The sequence below is a fragment of the Anolis carolinensis genome, chromosome 3 (genome assembly GCF_035594765.1).
Source record: "Anolis carolinensis isolate JA03-04 chromosome 3, rAnoCar3.1.pri, whole genome shotgun sequence".
Classification (NCBI taxonomy): domain Eukaryota; kingdom Metazoa; phylum Chordata; class Lepidosauria; order Squamata; family Dactyloidae; genus Anolis; species Anolis carolinensis.
In genome coordinates this window covers 186,698,820-186,717,380 of record NC_085843.1, presented here as the reverse complement: position 1 = coordinate 186,717,380, position 18,561 = coordinate 186,698,820, and the positions used below count along the sequence as shown (strand labels likewise).

The 18,561-nt window shown below is 45.8% G+C and overlaps 1 protein-coding gene and 1 long non-coding RNA gene across 13 annotated transcripts in view; one reads left to right on the top strand and one right to left on the bottom strand.

Moving 5' to 3' along the window:
- LOC103280422 (histone acetyltransferase KAT6B) overlaps nucleotides 1-17,401 on the bottom strand; it is a 35,568-nt gene extending 18,167 nt beyond the window's left edge. Inside the window, exons 1-2 of one of the 6 annotated variants that reach the window (XR_010004530.1) lie at nucleotides 17,080-17,401; nucleotides 15,769-15,941 (exon numbers count right to left, since the gene is read on the bottom strand). This is a non-coding gene — a long non-coding RNA (histone acetyltransferase KAT6B). Of the gene's footprint in view, nucleotides 1-1,928; nucleotides 2,297-15,768; nucleotides 15,942-17,079 lie in introns of those variants that run through there. The other 5 variants (XR_010004529.1, XR_010004531.1, XR_507340.2 and 2 more) reach the window with 5 other exon arrangements.
- A 381-nt stretch (nucleotides 17,402-17,782) lies between these two features.
- The window catches only part of pax2 (paired box 2), a 143,794-nt gene continuing 143,015 nt past the window's right edge, over nucleotides 17,783-18,561 (top strand). For 6 of the 7 annotated variants that reach the window (XM_062975900.1, XM_062975902.1, XM_062975899.1 and 3 more), the window contains exon 1: nucleotides 17,854-18,018. In XM_062975900.1, the coding sequence (XP_062831970.1) occupies nucleotides 17,976-18,018 (43 nt within the window). In that variant the 5' untranslated portion in view covers nucleotides 17,854-17,975. Of the gene's footprint in view, nucleotides 18,019-18,561 lie in introns of all 7 variants that reach the window. The other variant, XM_062975903.1, reaches the window with a different exon arrangement.

The window sequence follows — 18,561 nt, the reverse complement described above, 5'->3', positions numbered from 1 at the left end:
TCGAAAACGAAGTTCACAGAAACAAGCTTAGGCTGCCTTCTCCAACCGAATGTCTTCGAAAATAAAGAGCATCGTCCCTCTTTCCCGTTCGTTTCTCCCTTTTTGTTTGTATCTCGGTCTTGGGCAATAATAATAATAATAATAATTATAATTATATATATATATACACACATATATATACATCACACAGTCCTAGACATTTGGGAAGTGTTCGACTTGTGATTTTGTGATACGAAATCCAACATATCTATCTTGTTTGCTGTGTCATAATAAAATAATTCTTATTTATGTATCACCCTCCTCCCCTTTTGGCTCCAACCTCCTGGAATGAAATCACTATCAATCTGGATTGCTCTGAGTTTTCCGGACTATATGGCGACGTTCCAGAAGCATTCTCTCCTGACCTTTCGCCTGCATCTATGGCAGGCATCCTCAGACGCTGTGAGGTCTGTTGGAAATTAGACAAGTGGGGTTTATATATATCTGTGGAAAGCCCAGGGTGGGAGAAAGAACTCTTGTCTGTTTAATGGACACAGCATATTATTTGAAAACACAGAAATGCGGGACCACTCTTAACAACCATCATGTCAGACTACAAAGAGAAGCCATTGAAATAACAAACATGTGGACAATTTCAACAAAAAGGAGAAAACCATGAAAATGAACAAAAGCTGGCTACCAGTATTCAAAAACTCTAAAATCAGCACAGTAAATAAAGAACAACACTAGGAAAAACAGGGGGATTCCGAACAGAAAGCAACCAAGGCCAGCTAACAAAGGATTCCCCCAGGAAGGAAGCAGCCAGGCTTTGAAGCTGCAAGGCTCTTCAAAGCAAACAAGGCCAGCTAACAAAGCATTCCCCCAGGAAAGAATCAGCCAGATTTTGAAGCTGCAAGGTGATTAATTGCAATATTCACACTAGCTTCCAACAGACAATAGTTCTTTCTCCCGTCCTGGACTTTCCACAGATATATAAACCCCACTGGACTATTTTTCAACAGACCTCACAACCTCTGAAGATGCCTGCCATAGATGTGGGCGAAACGTCAGGAGAGAATGCTTCTGGAACATGGCCATGCAGCCCGGAAAAACTCACAGAAACCCAGAAACAGCATTGTACCCCTTTCCTCATTTCTTTCTCTCTCTTTTTTATATTATTGTTTGTATCCAGAGTTTGGGCTTTAATAATAATAATAATAATAATAATAATAATAATAATAATAATAATAATGGGGGCCCTGCCAAAAGATCTCAGCCGGCATTTGGAAACAATAGACATTGACAAAATTACGATCTGTCAATTGCAAAAGGCCATCCTACTGGGATCCGCACGCATCATCCGAAAATACATCACACAGTCCTAAACGCTTGGGAAGTGTTCGACTTGTGATTTTGTGATATGAAATCCAGCATGTCTATCTTGTTTGCTGTGTCATACAATAAAATAATAATAATAATAATAATAATAATAATAATAATAATAATAATAATAATAATAATATTCTTTATGTATTACCCTCCTCTCCTTTCGGCTCGAGGCGGGGCACAACGTCGTGGAAGGAAAGCACTTGCCGCCAGCCCTGACCGAATCGATTATAATTTTTGCTGGGTAAACTTTGAAAACTTTAAGACGCTTCTTATTTAAGTCCCTTCTCCTTCTCGCAGCCCTCAATCACACATCCCCTTCACCCTGCCGCCCCGAAAGGATTCCTTTCGATCCCTTTTCTTCTCTCTCACACACACAACTAAACTCCTAATCCGTGCTTCTGAAGTCAAACGACTTGGACTGCGAGACTTTCAAGGCCGGGGTGTATCTGTTTGCGGATGAATGAATGAGCAGGAAGGGAGGGAGCAGTCTTGGTGACAAACCCTGGCATTTGAAAGGCACCCCGTTTCCCCGGGTCCCTGCTCGCTGCCCCGGCTCTCACCTGCCAGTCGAAAGGGGAAAGAGAGGCGAAGTCCGTCCTGAGCAGCGGATGGAAGGAAGGATAGAAGTCTGCCTTCTTTCTCCCCACGAACCTGGCCCTGTCTGCCTCACCTCCCCGCCAGAGCCTGCAATGAATGAACCAGCGAGGCAGCCCTGGGGAGTCTCCGCCGAGGCGAGGCTTGCCCCGTGGAGGAAGGACACTCTCGTTTCTCAGAAACCAACCTGCTTTCCTTCCCTGACTCTAATCGGAATGATGGTTCGAATAATACATATAACTCACAGCATTGTAATCAAAGTATTAGCCGTCCCGAGTTGCTTACATCCGACTTAGAAACAGTTAAGAAGGGGGCTGAGACGATGGAAGGGAGAGGAAGGGAAATTCCCCTACCCCTAGGAAGGGAAATTCACTCCTGAAAGAATCATCATGGGGGAAGATTTGTCGCCAATCCTTGTTTCCAAATTTTTCAAAATCCAATTATCACAGGGAGAGAAAAGTGAGGGGAAAATCTTCTGAACAGGGGCACCGAGAGCGAAACGAACACCACAGGGTTGTTTACCCTTCCCTAGATTATCCAAAGCTTTTCTAGAGATAGGTATGGGGAGCCACGGTGGCGCAATGGGTTAAACCCTTGTGCTGCCTGGACTGCTAAACCTGAAGGTTGGGTTGATGACCCGAAGGTTGTGGGTTCGAATCCCTGACGGGGATAATATATGTACAATTTATTTATATACAATTTCCTACAGAACCTGTATGTGTGTGTGTGTTCGTGTATTGATGACCTGAAGGTTGTGGGTTCCAATCCCTGAGGGGAAAATATATGTACAATTTATTTATATACAATTTCCTACAGAACCTGTATATGTGTGTGTGTTTGTGAATTGATGACCTGAAGGTTGTGGGTTCGAATCCCTGACGGGGATGATATATGTACAATTTATTTATATACAATTTCCTACAGAACCTGTATGTGTGTGTGTGTTTGTGTATTGATGACCTGAATGTTGTGGGTTCGAATCCCTGACGGGATACTATATGTACAATTTATTTATATACAATTTCCTACAGAACCTGTATGTGTGTGTGTGTTTGTGTATTGATGACCTGAAGGTTGTGGGTTCCAATCCCTGAGGGGAAAATATATGTACAATTTATTTATATACAATTTCCTACAGAACCTGTATATGTGTGTGTGTTTGTGAATTGATGACCTGAAGGTTGTGGGTTCGAATCCCTGACGGGGATAATATATGTACAATTTATTTATATACAATTTCCTACAGAACCTGTATATGTGTGTGTGTTTGTGAATTGATGACCTGAAGGTTGTGGGTTCGAATCCCTGACGGGGATAATATATGTACAATTTATTTATATACAATTTCCTACAGAACCTGTATATGTTGTGTGTGTTTGTGTATTGATGACCTGAAGGTTGTGGGTTCCAATCCCTGAGGGGAAAATATATGTACAATTTATTTATATACAATTTCCTACAGAACCTGTATATGTGTGTGTGTTTGTGAATTGATGACCTGAAGGTTGTGGGTTCGAATCCCTGACGGGGATGATATATGTACAATTTATTTATATACAATTTCCTATAGAACCTGTATGTGTGTGTGTGTTTGTGTATTGATGACCTGAAGGTTGTGGGTTCGAATCCCTGACGGGGATATGTACAATTTATTTATATACAATTTCCTACAGAGCCTGTATATGTATGTGTTTGTGTATGTGTATGTATATACAGTATATGTGTAATTATGTGCATATGTGTGTTTGTGTGTATATATCGGTTCTGTAGGAAATTGTACATAAATTGTAACAGGTACATTTTAAAGTGTTACTCTAGTAAGATAGACAGATAGATAGATGGATTGTCGAATGCTTTGTAAGGCTATTTCATGGCCGGAATCACTGGATTGCTGTAAGTTTTCCCCGGCTGTATGGCCATGTTCCAAAAGCATCCTCTCCTGACCTTTCGCCTGCATCTATGGCAAGCCTCCTCAGAGGTTGTGAGGTCTGTTGGAAACTAGTCCGGTGGGGTTTTATATATCTGTGGAAAGTCCAGGGTGGGAGAAAGAGCTCTTGTCTGTTGGAGGCAAGTGTGAAGGGTGTAATTGGCCAGAAATGCTGGACTACACTAACAACCACCATGTCAGACTACACAAATAAGTCATTTAAATCCATAAGCATGTGGACACTTCCAACAGAAACCACGAAAATGAACAAAATCTGGACAAAATCTGGACACCAGTATTTAAAAATCTCTAAAATCTGGGCAGTAAATAAAGAACACAGAGGAATTCCAGACATGAAACAATCAGGGCCAGCTAACACCTCCCAACAAAAGATTCCTCAGGCAGGAAGCAGCCAGGCTTTGAAGCTGCAATGCCATTTAATGCTAATCAAGGTGGCCAGTTCCCCCATTCACAGGTGCCTCAAACAGACAAGAATTCTTTCTCCCACCCTAAACATTCCACAGATTTATAAACCCCACTTGCCTAGATTTCAACAGACCTCTGAGGATGCCTGCCATAGATGTAGGGGAAACGTCAAGAGAGAATGCTTCTGGAACATGGTCAAAACCCCCGGGAAAACTCACTATCAACCCAGATAGATAACTAGATAGAAAAGAGTTACACTTAAAATGCACCTGCTCCAATTTACAATTCCTCCTTAAAAACAAACCTACTGAACCTCTCTCTTTTTCCTAGCTTGGGGACTGCCTGTAACTAAACAATCCAGGAAAAAGCCAACAAGGATGCAGAAGATGCCTTTATTCTATTGATGCAAACTTACAATTTCACCCGGAAGCTGACACCATGAAATACACCAGACATGAAAAACAAAGAAAGCACGAGAGAATGAAAGAAAGAAAGATTAAATAAAGAGCAGCACAGTAAATAAAGAACAACACTCAGAAGACAGGGGAATTCCAGACTAAAAACAATCAGGGCCAGCTAAAACCTCCCAACAACGGATGCCCCCAGGCAGGAAGCAGCCAGGCTTTGAAGCTGCAAGGCTATTCAATGCTAATCAAGGTGGCCAATTGCAACATTCATACTTGCCTCAAACAGACAAGAGTTCTTTCTCCCACCCTGGACAATCCACAGATATATAACGCCCACTTGCCTAGTTTTCCAACAGACCTCACAACCTCTGAGGATGCTTGCCATAAATGTGGGCGAAACGTCAGGAGAGAATGCTTCTGGAACATGGCCATACAGCCCGGAAAACTCACAGCAACCCAGGGATTCTTGCCATGAAAGCCTATACAAACCTTCCACAACACAAAGATTATATATACACTATTCTTCTTTCTCAGAAGCTATCAAATGTGCAGAGAAACTTCTTGCCCTCTTTGGCCTTCTGGGAGTTGCTTGGAGGGGTGGGGGAAAGAAGGCTCCCCTTTTTTTTCTTTAGCCCCCCTCTTTTTTGGCTTTATGAATTCCAAGCTCTCATCACTCACTCCGGACTGGAATTAGCCTTTCCAGGGAGTTTAATGGAGAAGCACTGGAGTTTTCGCTGATCCGCAGCACTTTCCACCTCTGTCCCCATTTTTATGGGTGCATTATAGTTAGGGGTTATATAAATGTTGCTTTTTCCCCTTTGGTCTGTGATAACTGTAAATCCTAACATTTGCAAAGCGCCTCCAGGCAAGCCAACCTTGGAGGGAGGAAGGAGGTGGGGGTGGAAAGGAAGAGATGGCGGCTCTCCCATTACTGCTGATTAAAAGAAGGCTTTAATAAGCGCCTAATTCACTCATCGGGCGTTTTATGGAGAAATTAGAGAAGACACAACTAGGGGGGCTGGAATTCCCTAGAAACCCCGGCTGAGGAGACACAGCAAGCCGGACCTGAACGACCTTGTCTCTGGCAAAAAAAAAAAAGACCTCTAGGGTCTAAGACACCCTAGAGGTCCCATAGGGATACCTCCAAATAAGGGAGAAGGTGGAAACTCCCCCACCCGGGACAAAAACAGCTCTTCTGCTCCCTGGTGTCTCTCTAGGAAGATGTCGTCTAGGATCAACTGGAAACAAGGGAGAGGGTCTTTTCTGTGGCTGCTCCCAGATTGTGAAACTCCCTCCCAAGAGAGACCAAGAGGACCCATCACTGTTTGCCTTTTGCAGATATATCTTTGTCATATGAGGAGGATGAGGGGCAGGCTGCTGGAGAGGTCGTGGGTGGGATTTTTTTTGGAGGGGTATGAATTTTCAATGCCATTTTAAGTGCATTTTAATCTGTGCAGGAATAGGTAATTGTTTGTTATTCCAGGTACTATAACCAGACCCAATCCTGCTTAGCTTCCAAGATCAGACGAGGTGGGGGTGTTCAGGGTGGCATGACCTTATTTTTATGGTATGCTTACTCTTATTATTATTATTATTATTATTATTACAGCAGAGTCTCACTTATCCAACATAAACGGGCCAGCAGAACGTTGGATAAGCGAATATGTTGGATAATAAGGAGAGATTAAGGGAAAGCCTATTAAACATCAAATTAGGTTATGATTTTAAAAATTAAGCACCAAAACATGATGTTATACAACAAATTTGACAGAAAAAGTAGTTCAATACGCAGTAATGCTATGTATTAATTACTGTATTTATGAATTTAGCATCAAAATATCATGATGTATTGAAAACATTGACTACAAAAATGGCTCGGATAATCCAGAACGTTGGATAAGTGAGTGTTGGATAAGTGAGACTCTACTGTATTATTATGTATTTGTTGTCTAAGGCTTTCATCACCCGAATCATGAAAGTGGGTAGCCATGTTCCAGAAGCATTCTCTCCTGACGTTTCGCCTGCATCTATGGCAAGCATCCTCAGAGGTTGTGAGATCTCTTGGAAACTAGGCAAATGGGGTTTATATGTGTGTGGAATATATTGTCCAGGGTGGGAGAAAGAACTCTTGTCTGTTTTGAGGCTGATGAGAAGGTTGCAATTGGCCACCTTGATTAGCATTGAATAGCCTTTCAGCTTCAAGGTCCGATTGCTTACTGCCTGTATTTGCTTTTGTATTTGCTTTGTTGTGGTGAGAAAGTCGGGATAGAAACAGAGTTAATAATAACAATAACACATAATTTTTTTTAAGACTGGAGCGACTTGAGAAAATTGAAGTGGTTTCTGGTGTGAGGGAATTGGCCGTCTGCAAGGACGTTACCCAGATGTTTGATGTTTTTACCATCCTGTGGGAGGCTTCTCTCATGTCCCCGCATGGGAAGCTGGAGCTGACAGATAAGAGCTCACCCTGCTCCTCAAATTCGAACCTGGCGACCGGTCCTTCCGCCGGCAGGAGGATCTAACCCATTGCTCCACAGGAGCTCCATATATTATTATTATTAATAATAATAATCTATTATTATCATCATCATTATATATTATGACAATATATTATTATTATTATTATTAATAATAATAGATTGTATTAATAATTATATATTATAATAATATATAATATATAATAGACAAGCTGTGCCCGGCCACGCGTTGCTGTGGCGAAGTATGGTGGTATGGGAAATAAAGTATTGAGGAATTGGTGATAGTTAAGGTAAAGGGTAAAGGTTTTACCTTACATTAAGTCCATTATAAATGGGTAATATAGCTGTGTGGAAAAGCCTTGAGTCTACACTGCCATATAATCCAGTTCAAATCAGATAATCTGTATTTTATAGACAGTGTGGAAGAGGCTTAAGTGAGGCCTAACTGTGCCTGCCCCCTGGGCTGAGTGGGTTGCTATGAGACCAAGTGGGCGGAGCTTAGCCTTCTAACTGGCAGCAATTGGATAAAAACAATTATTTCTCTCTCTCTCTAATTAGAACTTTATTTTTCTTTTCTTTTTGTTGTATGAACGTAGAGGCATGGATGAGGGGTTGTGCTGCTAAGTTTAGTGTTTCTGGGATGTGTAGTTTTGTTGTTTTGTCCTGGGCCGAAATTTCATTACCCTTTTATCTATATAAGTAAAGGTAAAGGTTTCTCCTGACGTTAAGTCCAGTCATGTCTGACTCTGGGGGTTGGTACTCATCTCAATTTCTAAGCCAAAGAGACATAGACACCTCCAAGGTCATGTGGCCGGCCAGCTGGAGCGGTACCTATTGATCTACTCACATTTGCATGTTTTCGAACTGCTAGGTTGGCAGAAGCTGGAGCAACAGCGGGTGCTCACTCCGCTCCCGGGATTTGAACCTGGGACCTTTCGGTCTGCAAGTTCAGCAGCTCAGCGCTTTAACACACTTCGCCACCGGGGCTCCTTATTTATATATATAGATTGTATTAATAATTATTATAATACATATATATTTATATATGTAATATAATAATATATTTATTATTATTAATAATAATAGATGGTATTAATAATTATATATTATAATAATATATGAATAATAATAGATTGTACTAATAATTATAATACACATATATAAATATATTTTATTTTTATTATTAATATTATTAATAATAATAATAATTTGCAAGCAGGGGGATAGGTGGGCGATACTTTCGCCTTCGGTGTTGCAAGCGGTCCTTATTTCCCAGCAAACTTCTCTCTCCCTCCGCTCGCCATACTTTGCGGGCAGCTGGCCACGTTGCCACTCCTTCAGAAAGCCCCCTCCCCATCTGTTTCCCCGCTGCACTCAAACGGCCGAAGGAGAGGAGGCGAGCCTCCCAGCCAGTTACCCCGCTCGCCCTCAGCCTCCGCCTGTGGCCGCTGCCCGGCTGCCCCTGTCCCCGAGTTGAGGCCCTGAGCCTGGAGGCGGAGGCCCTCGTCGAACCCGTGAGCCTTCCCTGGGCTCCTCGAGTGCGGGGCAGAGGCTCAAGGCTCTCTCCGTCCAGGCCCCGAGACAGGGAACCCACCCAGGAGTCACACAAGACAGAAAAGGAGGGAGGAAGAGAGCGAGGGGGAGGGAGAGGGGGCGAGCGGGACGAGGGGCCGGGAAAGAAGAAAGTCGCTTGAGGGGAAATGTGCCGTGGAGTGTGAAATTGCAGCCCAGGGTGCTCCATATTGCACCAGACCAGAAGCGCTTCAAAAGGCCGCCCCCCTCCCTCCCTTCCTTCCTCCTCGTCCTCCTCCTCCTCCGCGGGGGCAGGGAAGGAAGAAGGGCGGGCTTCCCCCTTTGGAAGTGTCCCCCGTGGGTGGAGGAGCCCTGTCTCTGCCCCAGACCTCAAAGCTCACCGCCAAGCTCTTCAGAGCTGGCCTGGTGCCCTCCTCCTTTGCCGTGGACGCATTGTTCCTCTACGTGGAACAAGGAAGACGCCCCTCTCCTGCATCGGGAAGGGAAGGAAGCAGAGCTGGGTTGCTGCGAGTTTTCAGAAGCATTCTCTCTTGACGTTTCGCCTGCATCTATGGCAAGCATCCTCAGAGGTTGTGAGGTCTGTTGGAAACTAGTCAAGTGGAATTTATATATCCGTGGAAGGTCCAGAGTGGGAGAAAGAACTCTTTTTCTGAGGAAGGTGTGAATATTGTTCAGGGTGGGAGAAAGAACCCCTGTCTGCCTGAGGCTAGTGTGAATGTTGCAATTGTTCACCTTGATTAGCATTGAATAGCCTTGCAGCTCCAAAGCCTGGCTGCTGCCTGCCTGGGGGAATCCTTTGTTGGGAAGTGTCTCAGGACAGTAAATAAAGAACAACTCTCAGAAGACAGGGGAATTCCAGACAAGGAACGATCGCCTTGATTAGCATTATATACAGTAGAGTCTCACTTATCCAACACTCGTTTATCCAACGTTCTGGATTATCCAACGCATTTTTGCAGTCAGTGTTTTCAATACATCGTGATATTTTGGTGCTAAATTCGTAAATACAGTAATTACTACATAGCATTACTGTGTGTTGAACTACTTTTTCTGTCAAATTTGTTGTGTAACATAATGTTTTGGTGCTTAATTTGTAAAATCATAACCTAATTTGATGTTTAATAGGCTTTTCCTTAATCTCTCCTTATTATCCAACATATTCACTTATCCAACGTTCTGCCGGCCCCGTTTACGTTGGATAAGCGAGAATCTGTGAATTGTCCAGGGTGGGAGAAAGAACTCTTGTCTGCTTGAGGCTAGTGTGAATGTTGCAATTGTTCACCTTGATTAGCATTGAATAGCCTTGCAGCTCCAAAGCCTGGCTGCTCCCTGCCTGGGGGAATCCTTTGTTGGGAAGTGTATCAGGACAGTAAGTAAAGAACAACACTCAAAAGACAGGGGAATTCCAGACAAGGAACGATCGATCGCCTTGATTAGCATTGAAAAGCCTTTCAGCTTCAAAGCCTGGCTGCCTCCTGCCTGGGGAAATCCTTTGTTGGGAAGTGTATCAGGACAGTAAGTAAAGAACAACACTCAGAAGACAGGGGAATTCCAGACAAGGAACGATCGATCGCCTTGATTAGCATTGAAAAGCCTTTCAGCTTCAAGGTCTGACTGCTTACTGCCTGGGGGAATCCTATGTTGGGAGGTGTTAATTGGCCCTGATTGTTTCTTGTCTGGAATTCTCCTGTTTTGTGAGCATTGCTCTTTATTTACTGTCTGGATTTTAGAGTTTTTAAATAGTGGTAGCCACATTGTGTTCATTTTCATGCTTTCCTCCTTTCTGTTGAAATTGTCCACATGTTTCTTGTGGATTTCAATGGTTTCTCTATATAGTCTGATATAGTAGTTGTTGGAGTGTAAACAAGAAATAGACAGCCAGACTTTGAAGCTGAATGGCTATTCAGTGCTAATCAAGGTGGCCAATGGAAACATTCAGGCCTGCCTCAAACAGACAAGGGTTCTTTCTCCCACCCTGGACAATATTCCACAGTTATATAGATCCCCCTTGCCTAATTTCCAATAGACCTCACAACCTCTGAGGATGCCTGCCATAGATGCGGGCGAAACGTCAGGAGAGAATGCTTCTGGAACATGGCCATCCTGGACACTCCACAAATATATAAATCCTACTTGCCTAGTTTCCAATAGACCTCACAACTTCTGAGGATGCCTGCCATAGATGCGGGCGAAACCGAGAATGCTTCTGGAACATGGCCATCGACACTCCACAGAAATATAAACCCTACTTGCCTAGTTTCCAACAAATCTCACAGCCTCTGAGGATGCCTGCCATAGATGCGGGCGAAACGTCAGGAGAGAATGCTTCTGGAACATGGCCATCGACACTCCACAGAAATATAAACCCTACTTGCCTAGTTTCCAACAGACTTCACAGCCTCTGAGGATGCCTGCCATAGATGCGGGCGAAACGTCAGGAGAGAATGCTTCTGGAACATGGCCATCGACACTCCACAGATATATAAACCTTACTTGCCTAGTTTCCAACAGACTTCACAACCTCTGAGGATACCTGCCATAGATGCGGGCGAAACGTCAGGAGAGAATGCTTCTGGAACATGGCCATCGACACTCCACAGATATATAAACCCTACTTGCCTAGTTTCCAACAGACCTCACAGCCTCTGAGGATGCCTGCCATAGATGCGGGCGAAACGTCAGGAGAGAATGCTTCTGGAACATGGCCATCGACACTCCACAGATATATAAACCTTACTTGCCTAGTTTCCAACAGACCTCACAGCCTCTGAGGATGCCTGCCATAGATGCGGGCGAAACGCCAGGAGAGAATGCTTCTGGAACATAGCCATACAATCCGGAGAACTCACAGCAATCCAGTCATTCATGAAAGCCTTCGACAACACAGGAGGGGGCGAGTTGGACTTGAGGAGGTGACCTAACTCTCGTCCCTTCTTTAGGCCAAGCTTTTAAGGAAGGCGTCAGGAAAACAAGGGCAAGAAAAGGAGAGGAAAAGAAGGGGCGCTTGCCTCCGTTGGAAGCCCTGGAGAATGGCAAGGAGGCCGAAGGGGCCAAGATTGCAATCTCCTCCTCTCCCTTCCCTCCTCCTCTCGCCAGTTTATTTTTCCCCGTCCAAATTTCCGCCGAGAAGCGGGTGGCCCCCTTTGAAGTGTAAATGCCCCGAGTTGGGAGGCGAGGGATGAATGGTGGGGACAGAAGACTCCCTCCCTTTGAAAAAAAGAAGAGAGGGAAGATTTCATTTAGAGTTGCAAACGGGAGGAGGCAGCCAAGCTTGACAGGCCGCGAGCGGGGCTTGGGGGACTTTTCCCAAAGATAACAGAAGGAAGCGCGGGCCCTTTCTCGTTATTGAAATCCGGTCCTTCCATCTGTTTGTTGTTTTTTCTTTAGGCAGGGCGGGGAGGAACCCGGAGAAACGGTTTCAGGGCTTTGCTGGAAGGCTGCAAGGGGGACTCTCGGGTTGGACCCTAGTTTAGGGGCCCGGATGTCCGCTTAGAAAGCCTTCACGGGTGGGTGCCTCTGCAACTCGGCCCTTCCCTGTCTAAGTCTTCCAAGTCTCCCTTGAGTAGGCACTTGTCTGTACAGTGAGGGCACAGCGGGTTGCTCTGAGTTTTCCGGGCTGTATGACCATGGGACAGAAGCATTCTCTCCTTGACGTTTCACCTGCATCTATGGCACGCACTCTCAGAGGTTGTGAGGTCTGTTGGAAACTAGGCAAGTGGGGTTCATATGGCTGTATGGCCATGTTCCCATACAACAACCCTGTCATCCCGGCCATGAAAGCTTTGACAACACTATATACAGTAGAGTCTCATTTATCCAACACTCGCTTATCCAAGTTTCTGGATTATCCAAGGCATTTTTGTAGCCAACGTTTTCAAAACATCGTGATATTTTGGTGCTAAATTCGTAAATACAGTAATTACAACATAACATTACTGCGTTTTGAATTACTTTGTCTGTCAAATTTGTTGTATAACATGATGTTTTGGTGCTTAATTTGTAAAATCATAACCTAATTTGATGTTTAATAGGCTTTTTCTCAATCCCTCATTATCCAACATATTCGCTTCTCCAATGTTCTGCCGGCCAGTTTATGTTGGATAAGTGAGACTTTACTGTATGTATATATATGTGTGTGTGTGTGTGTTCAGGTAAGAGAGAGAACTCTCATCTGTTTGAGGCAGGTGTGAATGTTTCAATTGGTCACCTTGATTAGCATTGAATAGCCTTGTAGCTCCAAAGCCTGGCTGTTTACTGCCTGGGGGAATCCTTTGTTGGGGGTTTTAGCTAGTCCTAATTGATTCATGTCTGAAATTCCCCTGTTTTCTGAAAGTTGTTCTTTATTCACTGTCCTGATTTTACTGTTTTTTAAAATACTGGCAGCGATTTTGTTCATTTTCATGGTGGTTTCCTCCTTTCTGTTGAAATTGTCCACATGATTCTGGATTTCAATAACTTCTCTATGTAGTCTGACATGGTGGTTGTTGGAGCGGTCCAACATTTCTGTGTTCTCAAATAATATGCTGTGTCCAGGTTGGTTCATCAAGTGCTATGCTATGGCTGACTTCGCTGGGGGAATCCAACAAAGGTTTCCCCCAGGCAGTAAGCAGCCAGGCCTTGAAGCTAAAAGGCCATTCAATGCTAATCAAAGTGGGCAATTGCAACATTCACACCAGCCTCAAACAGACAAGAGTTCTTTCTCCCACCCTGGACAATATTCCACAGATATATAAACCCCACTTGATTAGTTTCCAAGAGACCTCACAATCTCTAAGGATGCCTGCCATAGATGCAGGTCAGGAAAGAATGCTTCTGGAACATGGTCATACAGCCCGGAAAACAGCAACCCAGTGATTCCAGTCATGAAAGCCTTGGACAACACAATGTGGGGACAGTTTCCAAATTTGATTCTGCTTGTAAGGACAGCTTTTCCTCACTCTGATCTCTTAGGCTAGAAATAAATCCCCAAACTGAAAACCATGGCCTTCTCAATATAGTAGAGTCACCTATGAAGGCCTTCCGGAAGAATGGTAACCCCTGGCTTAGGCCCAAATCGTTGCTTTCCCTGGCATGAGCTAATATCAGAGCAACCTGCTAAGACATTACATTATCATTTCCACTCCCCTGCAGATCACAAAAGTTTTGCCACAGTTCAAGAAGAAGTGGGATTTTAAAAGCCTTAGTTTATTTTCCAGTGAGAAAATGCAAGAAAGGGACACAGACATTACAAAAAGGAAACTGTGCTGTTTTGGGCGGCCCTCCCACTCAAAAACAGGTGCCTGCTTCTATCAAAAGACTGTTAGGCAATTGGTGAAATCCCTTCAGGTGCTGCATGGTTGGTTAACACCATCCCTGGGTTGCTGTGAGATTTCCGGACTGTATAGCCATGTTCTGGAAGCATAATCTCCCAATGTTTCACTGGCATCTATGGCAGGCATTCTCAGAGGTTGTGAGGTGTTGGAAACTAGGCAAGTGGGGTTTAGATATCTGTGGAATGTACAGGGTAGGAAAAAGAACTCCTGTCTGTTGGAAGCAAATGTGAATATTGCAATTAATCACCTTGTTTAGTATTGAAGAGCCTTGCAACTGCAAAGCCTGGCTGCTTCCTGCCTGGGGGAATCCTTTGTTGGAAGGCAGACAAGAGTTCTTTCTCCCACCCTGGACCTTTCACAGATATATAAACCCCACTTGCCTAGTTTCCAACAGACCTCACAACTTCTGAGGATGCCTGCCACAGATGCGGGTGAAACGTCAGGAAAGAATGCTTCTGGAACATGGCCATACAGCCCGGAAAACTCACAGCAACCCAGTGACTGCGGCCATGAAAGCCTTCGACAAAACATTAACACCATCCCCTTGGGCTGGAACTTTTGGCGAGTTGGCCAAAAGTAAACCTCACAGCGCCATCTACAGGCGCAATGTGGGAAAGGGTTTGTTTTTTTGTGCGGATTTTTTTTTGGCCTTTGGTTCCGCTTTTTCCAATCGGTTTTTCACCTGTCTCCAGAGCAGGGCCCCCGAGTGCTTTGCCAAGAATAAGGACCAAGGAACAAGAGCTTGCAGCGCCAGGGAACAATCCCAGCAGGCGGCAGAAGGGGGCTCAATATCAATAACACCAAAATGGAATGTGTACAATCGATATGCAATTCAATGAAAGATTGTGTCCTCGAAGGCTTTCGTGGCCATGCTGTGAGTTTTCAGTGCTGTATGGCCATGTTCCAGAAGTATTCTCTCCTGACGTTTCCACTCACATCTATGACAGGCATCCTCAGAAGTGGTGAGGGTTGTTGTAAACTAGGCAAGTGGGGTTTATATCTCTGTGGAAAGTCCAGGGTGGGAGAAAGAACTCTTGTCTGGGTTGTTGTATGTTTTCCGGGCTGTATGGCCATGTTCTAGAAGTATTCTCTCCTGACGTTTTGCCCACATCTATTTCTAGAACATGGCCATACAGCCTGGAAAACATACAACAACGCTGTGATCCCGGCCATGAAAGCCTTCGACAACACATTGAACTCTTGTCTGTTTGAGGCAAGTGTGAATGTAGCAATTGGCCACCTTGATTAGCATTGAATGGCCTTGCAGCTTCATAGTCTGTCTGCTTACTGCCAGGGCGGCCAATTGCTACATTCACACTTGCCTCAAACAGTGGTTCTCAACCTGTGGGTCCCCAGATGTTTTGGCCTTCAACTACCAGAAATCATAACAGCTGGTAAACTTGCTGGGAGTTGTTGGCCAAAACAACTCCCAGATTGAGAACTACTGCTCAATCTGGGAAGAGCTCTTTCTCCCACCCTGGACAATATTCCACACACACATATATATACTCCACTTGTTTAGTTTCCAACAGACCTCACAACCTCTGAGGATGCCTGCCATAGATGCAGGCAGAACATCAGGAGTGAACATGGCGATACAGCCCGGAAAACTCACAGCAATGGGAAGGAACAACATATATACTGCAACAGTCCCCACCACCGCCTTCAGTTCAGTTAATCGAGAGGTTTAATATGAAAACCCGACTGCAGAGGAATCTATGTACCAGAGTCCGTGGCAGTCCCAGTTGTGACCCAGTCAGGTGCGAACCTCCTCGAATAACTGACATGTTGTTGTTCTTGTGGCTGTTCTTGCTGCTGCTGCTGCCAGTCCTCCTTTAGCTTTGCGTGCAGCAAGGCTTCCGTTGCGATTTAGAAACGAATCAACCGGCCCAAGCTGCTGCCCCCGAGTTCAGAGGCGAAGAGAAAAAGAGAGAGAAAACATCACAGCTGAGTAAATGCTCAGGTGCAATTTCTACCATATGCGCGCATTTCACAGACACCACGAAGAAGAAAAGGGGAGAAAAACAGCACAGCTTCGGCGCCGTTGTGATTTACGAGACAAGGGGAATATTTCATGGAGAAGATTCTGAACTGGCTATCAAACCAAAGCGGTGAGTTTGTGACAGATCCTAAGTGGAGGGGTGGGGATCCGGGGAGGCAGCGGGAGAAAGGCGGAGGGCCTTTTATTTTAAACCTCAGGGCCTGAAATAAGTACTAGATCGACTTTTCAAACACTGCAATGATATATACAAAGTCATTTTTAAAAAAAAAGAGTAAAGGAAAAAACAACCATCACCACAGGCAATAAAACAACAGCCAGAAGATAAATAGAGGAGTGGGAGGAGTGGGAAAACAGCAAGGTGGGATTCTCAGCGTTTGTTTTGAAACTGGCAGAAAGGACACGCGGGGAGGGTTGAGAAAGCCCAGACGCTGGAAAAGCCTGGGAAATGTATAGATTTAGGAGTCAAGCGGCAGGCTTGTACTCGAGGCCTGTCCGCAAAGTGGTTCCTTGCTCTCCCCGCCTCAACAGGCTCCTCATAGTGCAATGGGTTAAACCTTTGTGACCGAAATGGCCGGCGGTTCGAATCCGGGGAGCGGGGTGAGCTCCCGTCTGTCAGCTCCAGCTTCCCATGCTCGTTGTTGACCCTCCGCTTCCCTGGATGGCCTCCCCGAAAGCCCTTCCCAGTCTAAACCCGAACCAAGGCCCGTTTCCATGTCCAGTTCGACTGAACTGGACATAAACTGTTGGAGTTTCTATCAAGAGCAAGGAATCCGTTGAAGAGATTGCCTGAGGCTTTGAGAACTGGCAATGGGAGCGAGTATTGCAGTGAGGCTGTGAGAGATCAGCTCAAACGCGATGCCCAACAGAAACAACCGAACAAGTGGGGAGAAGGAGGAAAGAGACTTCGATCCGGAGTGTTTTCTTGGGCGAAAACCTTCCTCCGTTTGAAGGAATCATGGCGGCAGAGGAAACCACACACACACACACACACAAACACCTCGTAAACAAAAACAAAACCAAGATGCGTGTTTACCCGCTCGGTCCAGGCCCAGGAAAACAAAGCGCGCCAGGCAGGTAGCTTGAGCTTCCCCTTCCTCCCGCCTTTCGGAGTTGCGGCTCCTCTCGTCGAGTTTCGTCCCGCCGCCGCTCCTCTTTTTTTTTTCCCCCTCCTCCTCCTCCTTCATCTTCTTTTCTTCTTCTTCTTCTTCTTCTTTTTTTTTTGGGAGGGGGGAGGAATGACAGACCGGCAAAGCAGCGCGTTGGCGAATCCGAGAGTGTTGGAATCTATTGCCTTTGTCTGACAAGTCATCCATCTCTCTCTCCGCCGGGCGAAGGAGGGAGGGAGGGGGGAAGAGGGAGGGAGGGAGGGAGGGGTGGAGGTGCGCGTGTGCCTGGGAGAAGGAGGGAGGGAGGGAGGGAGGGGGGAAAGGGAGGGCTCGGGGTGCGAGCTGGAGGGGGCTTTGCTGCTTTTAGAGAGGCACGCACCGGCGGAGGGAGCTCCATTCTCCAGGCACAGCTCGTGGCAAGCGCATCCCCACCGAGAAAGAAAGAGAGGGAAAGAGAGAGAGAGATTGGCGGGCGGGGGGCAGAGAAAAGGGGGGAAACGGAGGCCAAAGTCCGGGCGGGAAGCGGAGCCGAGCCGAGCCGAGTGGAGCCGAGCCGCCTAACTTGGCGGAAAGACCCGACCCAATGCCTCCTCGCCGCCGCCTCACCTGCCCGCGGGGAGGACCCTGAGCGGGGAAAGTCCCGTCCCGGCAGCAGCAGCACCGAGGCAGCCTTGGCTCAAGGCAGGCAAGCGGAGCCCGAGAAGCCTGCCGCCAGCCCTTCGCGGGCCCTCCTTCGGCCCGATCTGCCCAAGTCCCGAAGTTGCACCTCGGCGGCGACAACACGGCGGCGTCAGCCGACTTCTTCCCCTTCCTCTGCCTGCCCATGGATATGCACTGCAAAGCAGACCCCTTCTCCGCCATGCACCGTGAGTACCGGCCCCCGCAAGACCCCTTCTGCCCCTCAGCCTTCCCCCTTATTACCGAAAAAAACCCCTTCATTCTTCCTTCGGTCTCAGGCCTCCGAAACATCCCTTCCGAGTAGTTTATTCCAAGCGGGAGAAAACGAAAGCGAGGCTTTCCGACACCCGGAAGATAGCTCCATAGATAACCAAATATTTCAAAAGCGCCCGCATCCATCCCGATATTTACTCTTCTATTAAGGCCCCTTCCACACAGCCATATAATCCAGAATCTCAAGGCAGAAAAGTCCACATATATCCCAGTTCAAAACAGAAAATGTGGGATTTTATTCAGCTATGTGGAAGGGGCCTTAGTGTTGTCCTAGAGCTATGAAGTATTGTCTTTCGGGGCTTTCAGGAAGCACTGGGGTGTTGTTGTTGTTGTGTGGTTTCAGAGCTCTAACAGTATTTGCTCCTCGCATTCCTCTCTGCTGGCATCTTCTTCAGCACTTCTATTAAGTGGTTTAGAAACTGGGAAGAGACAAAAATGTCATACCTATCAGGAAGGCT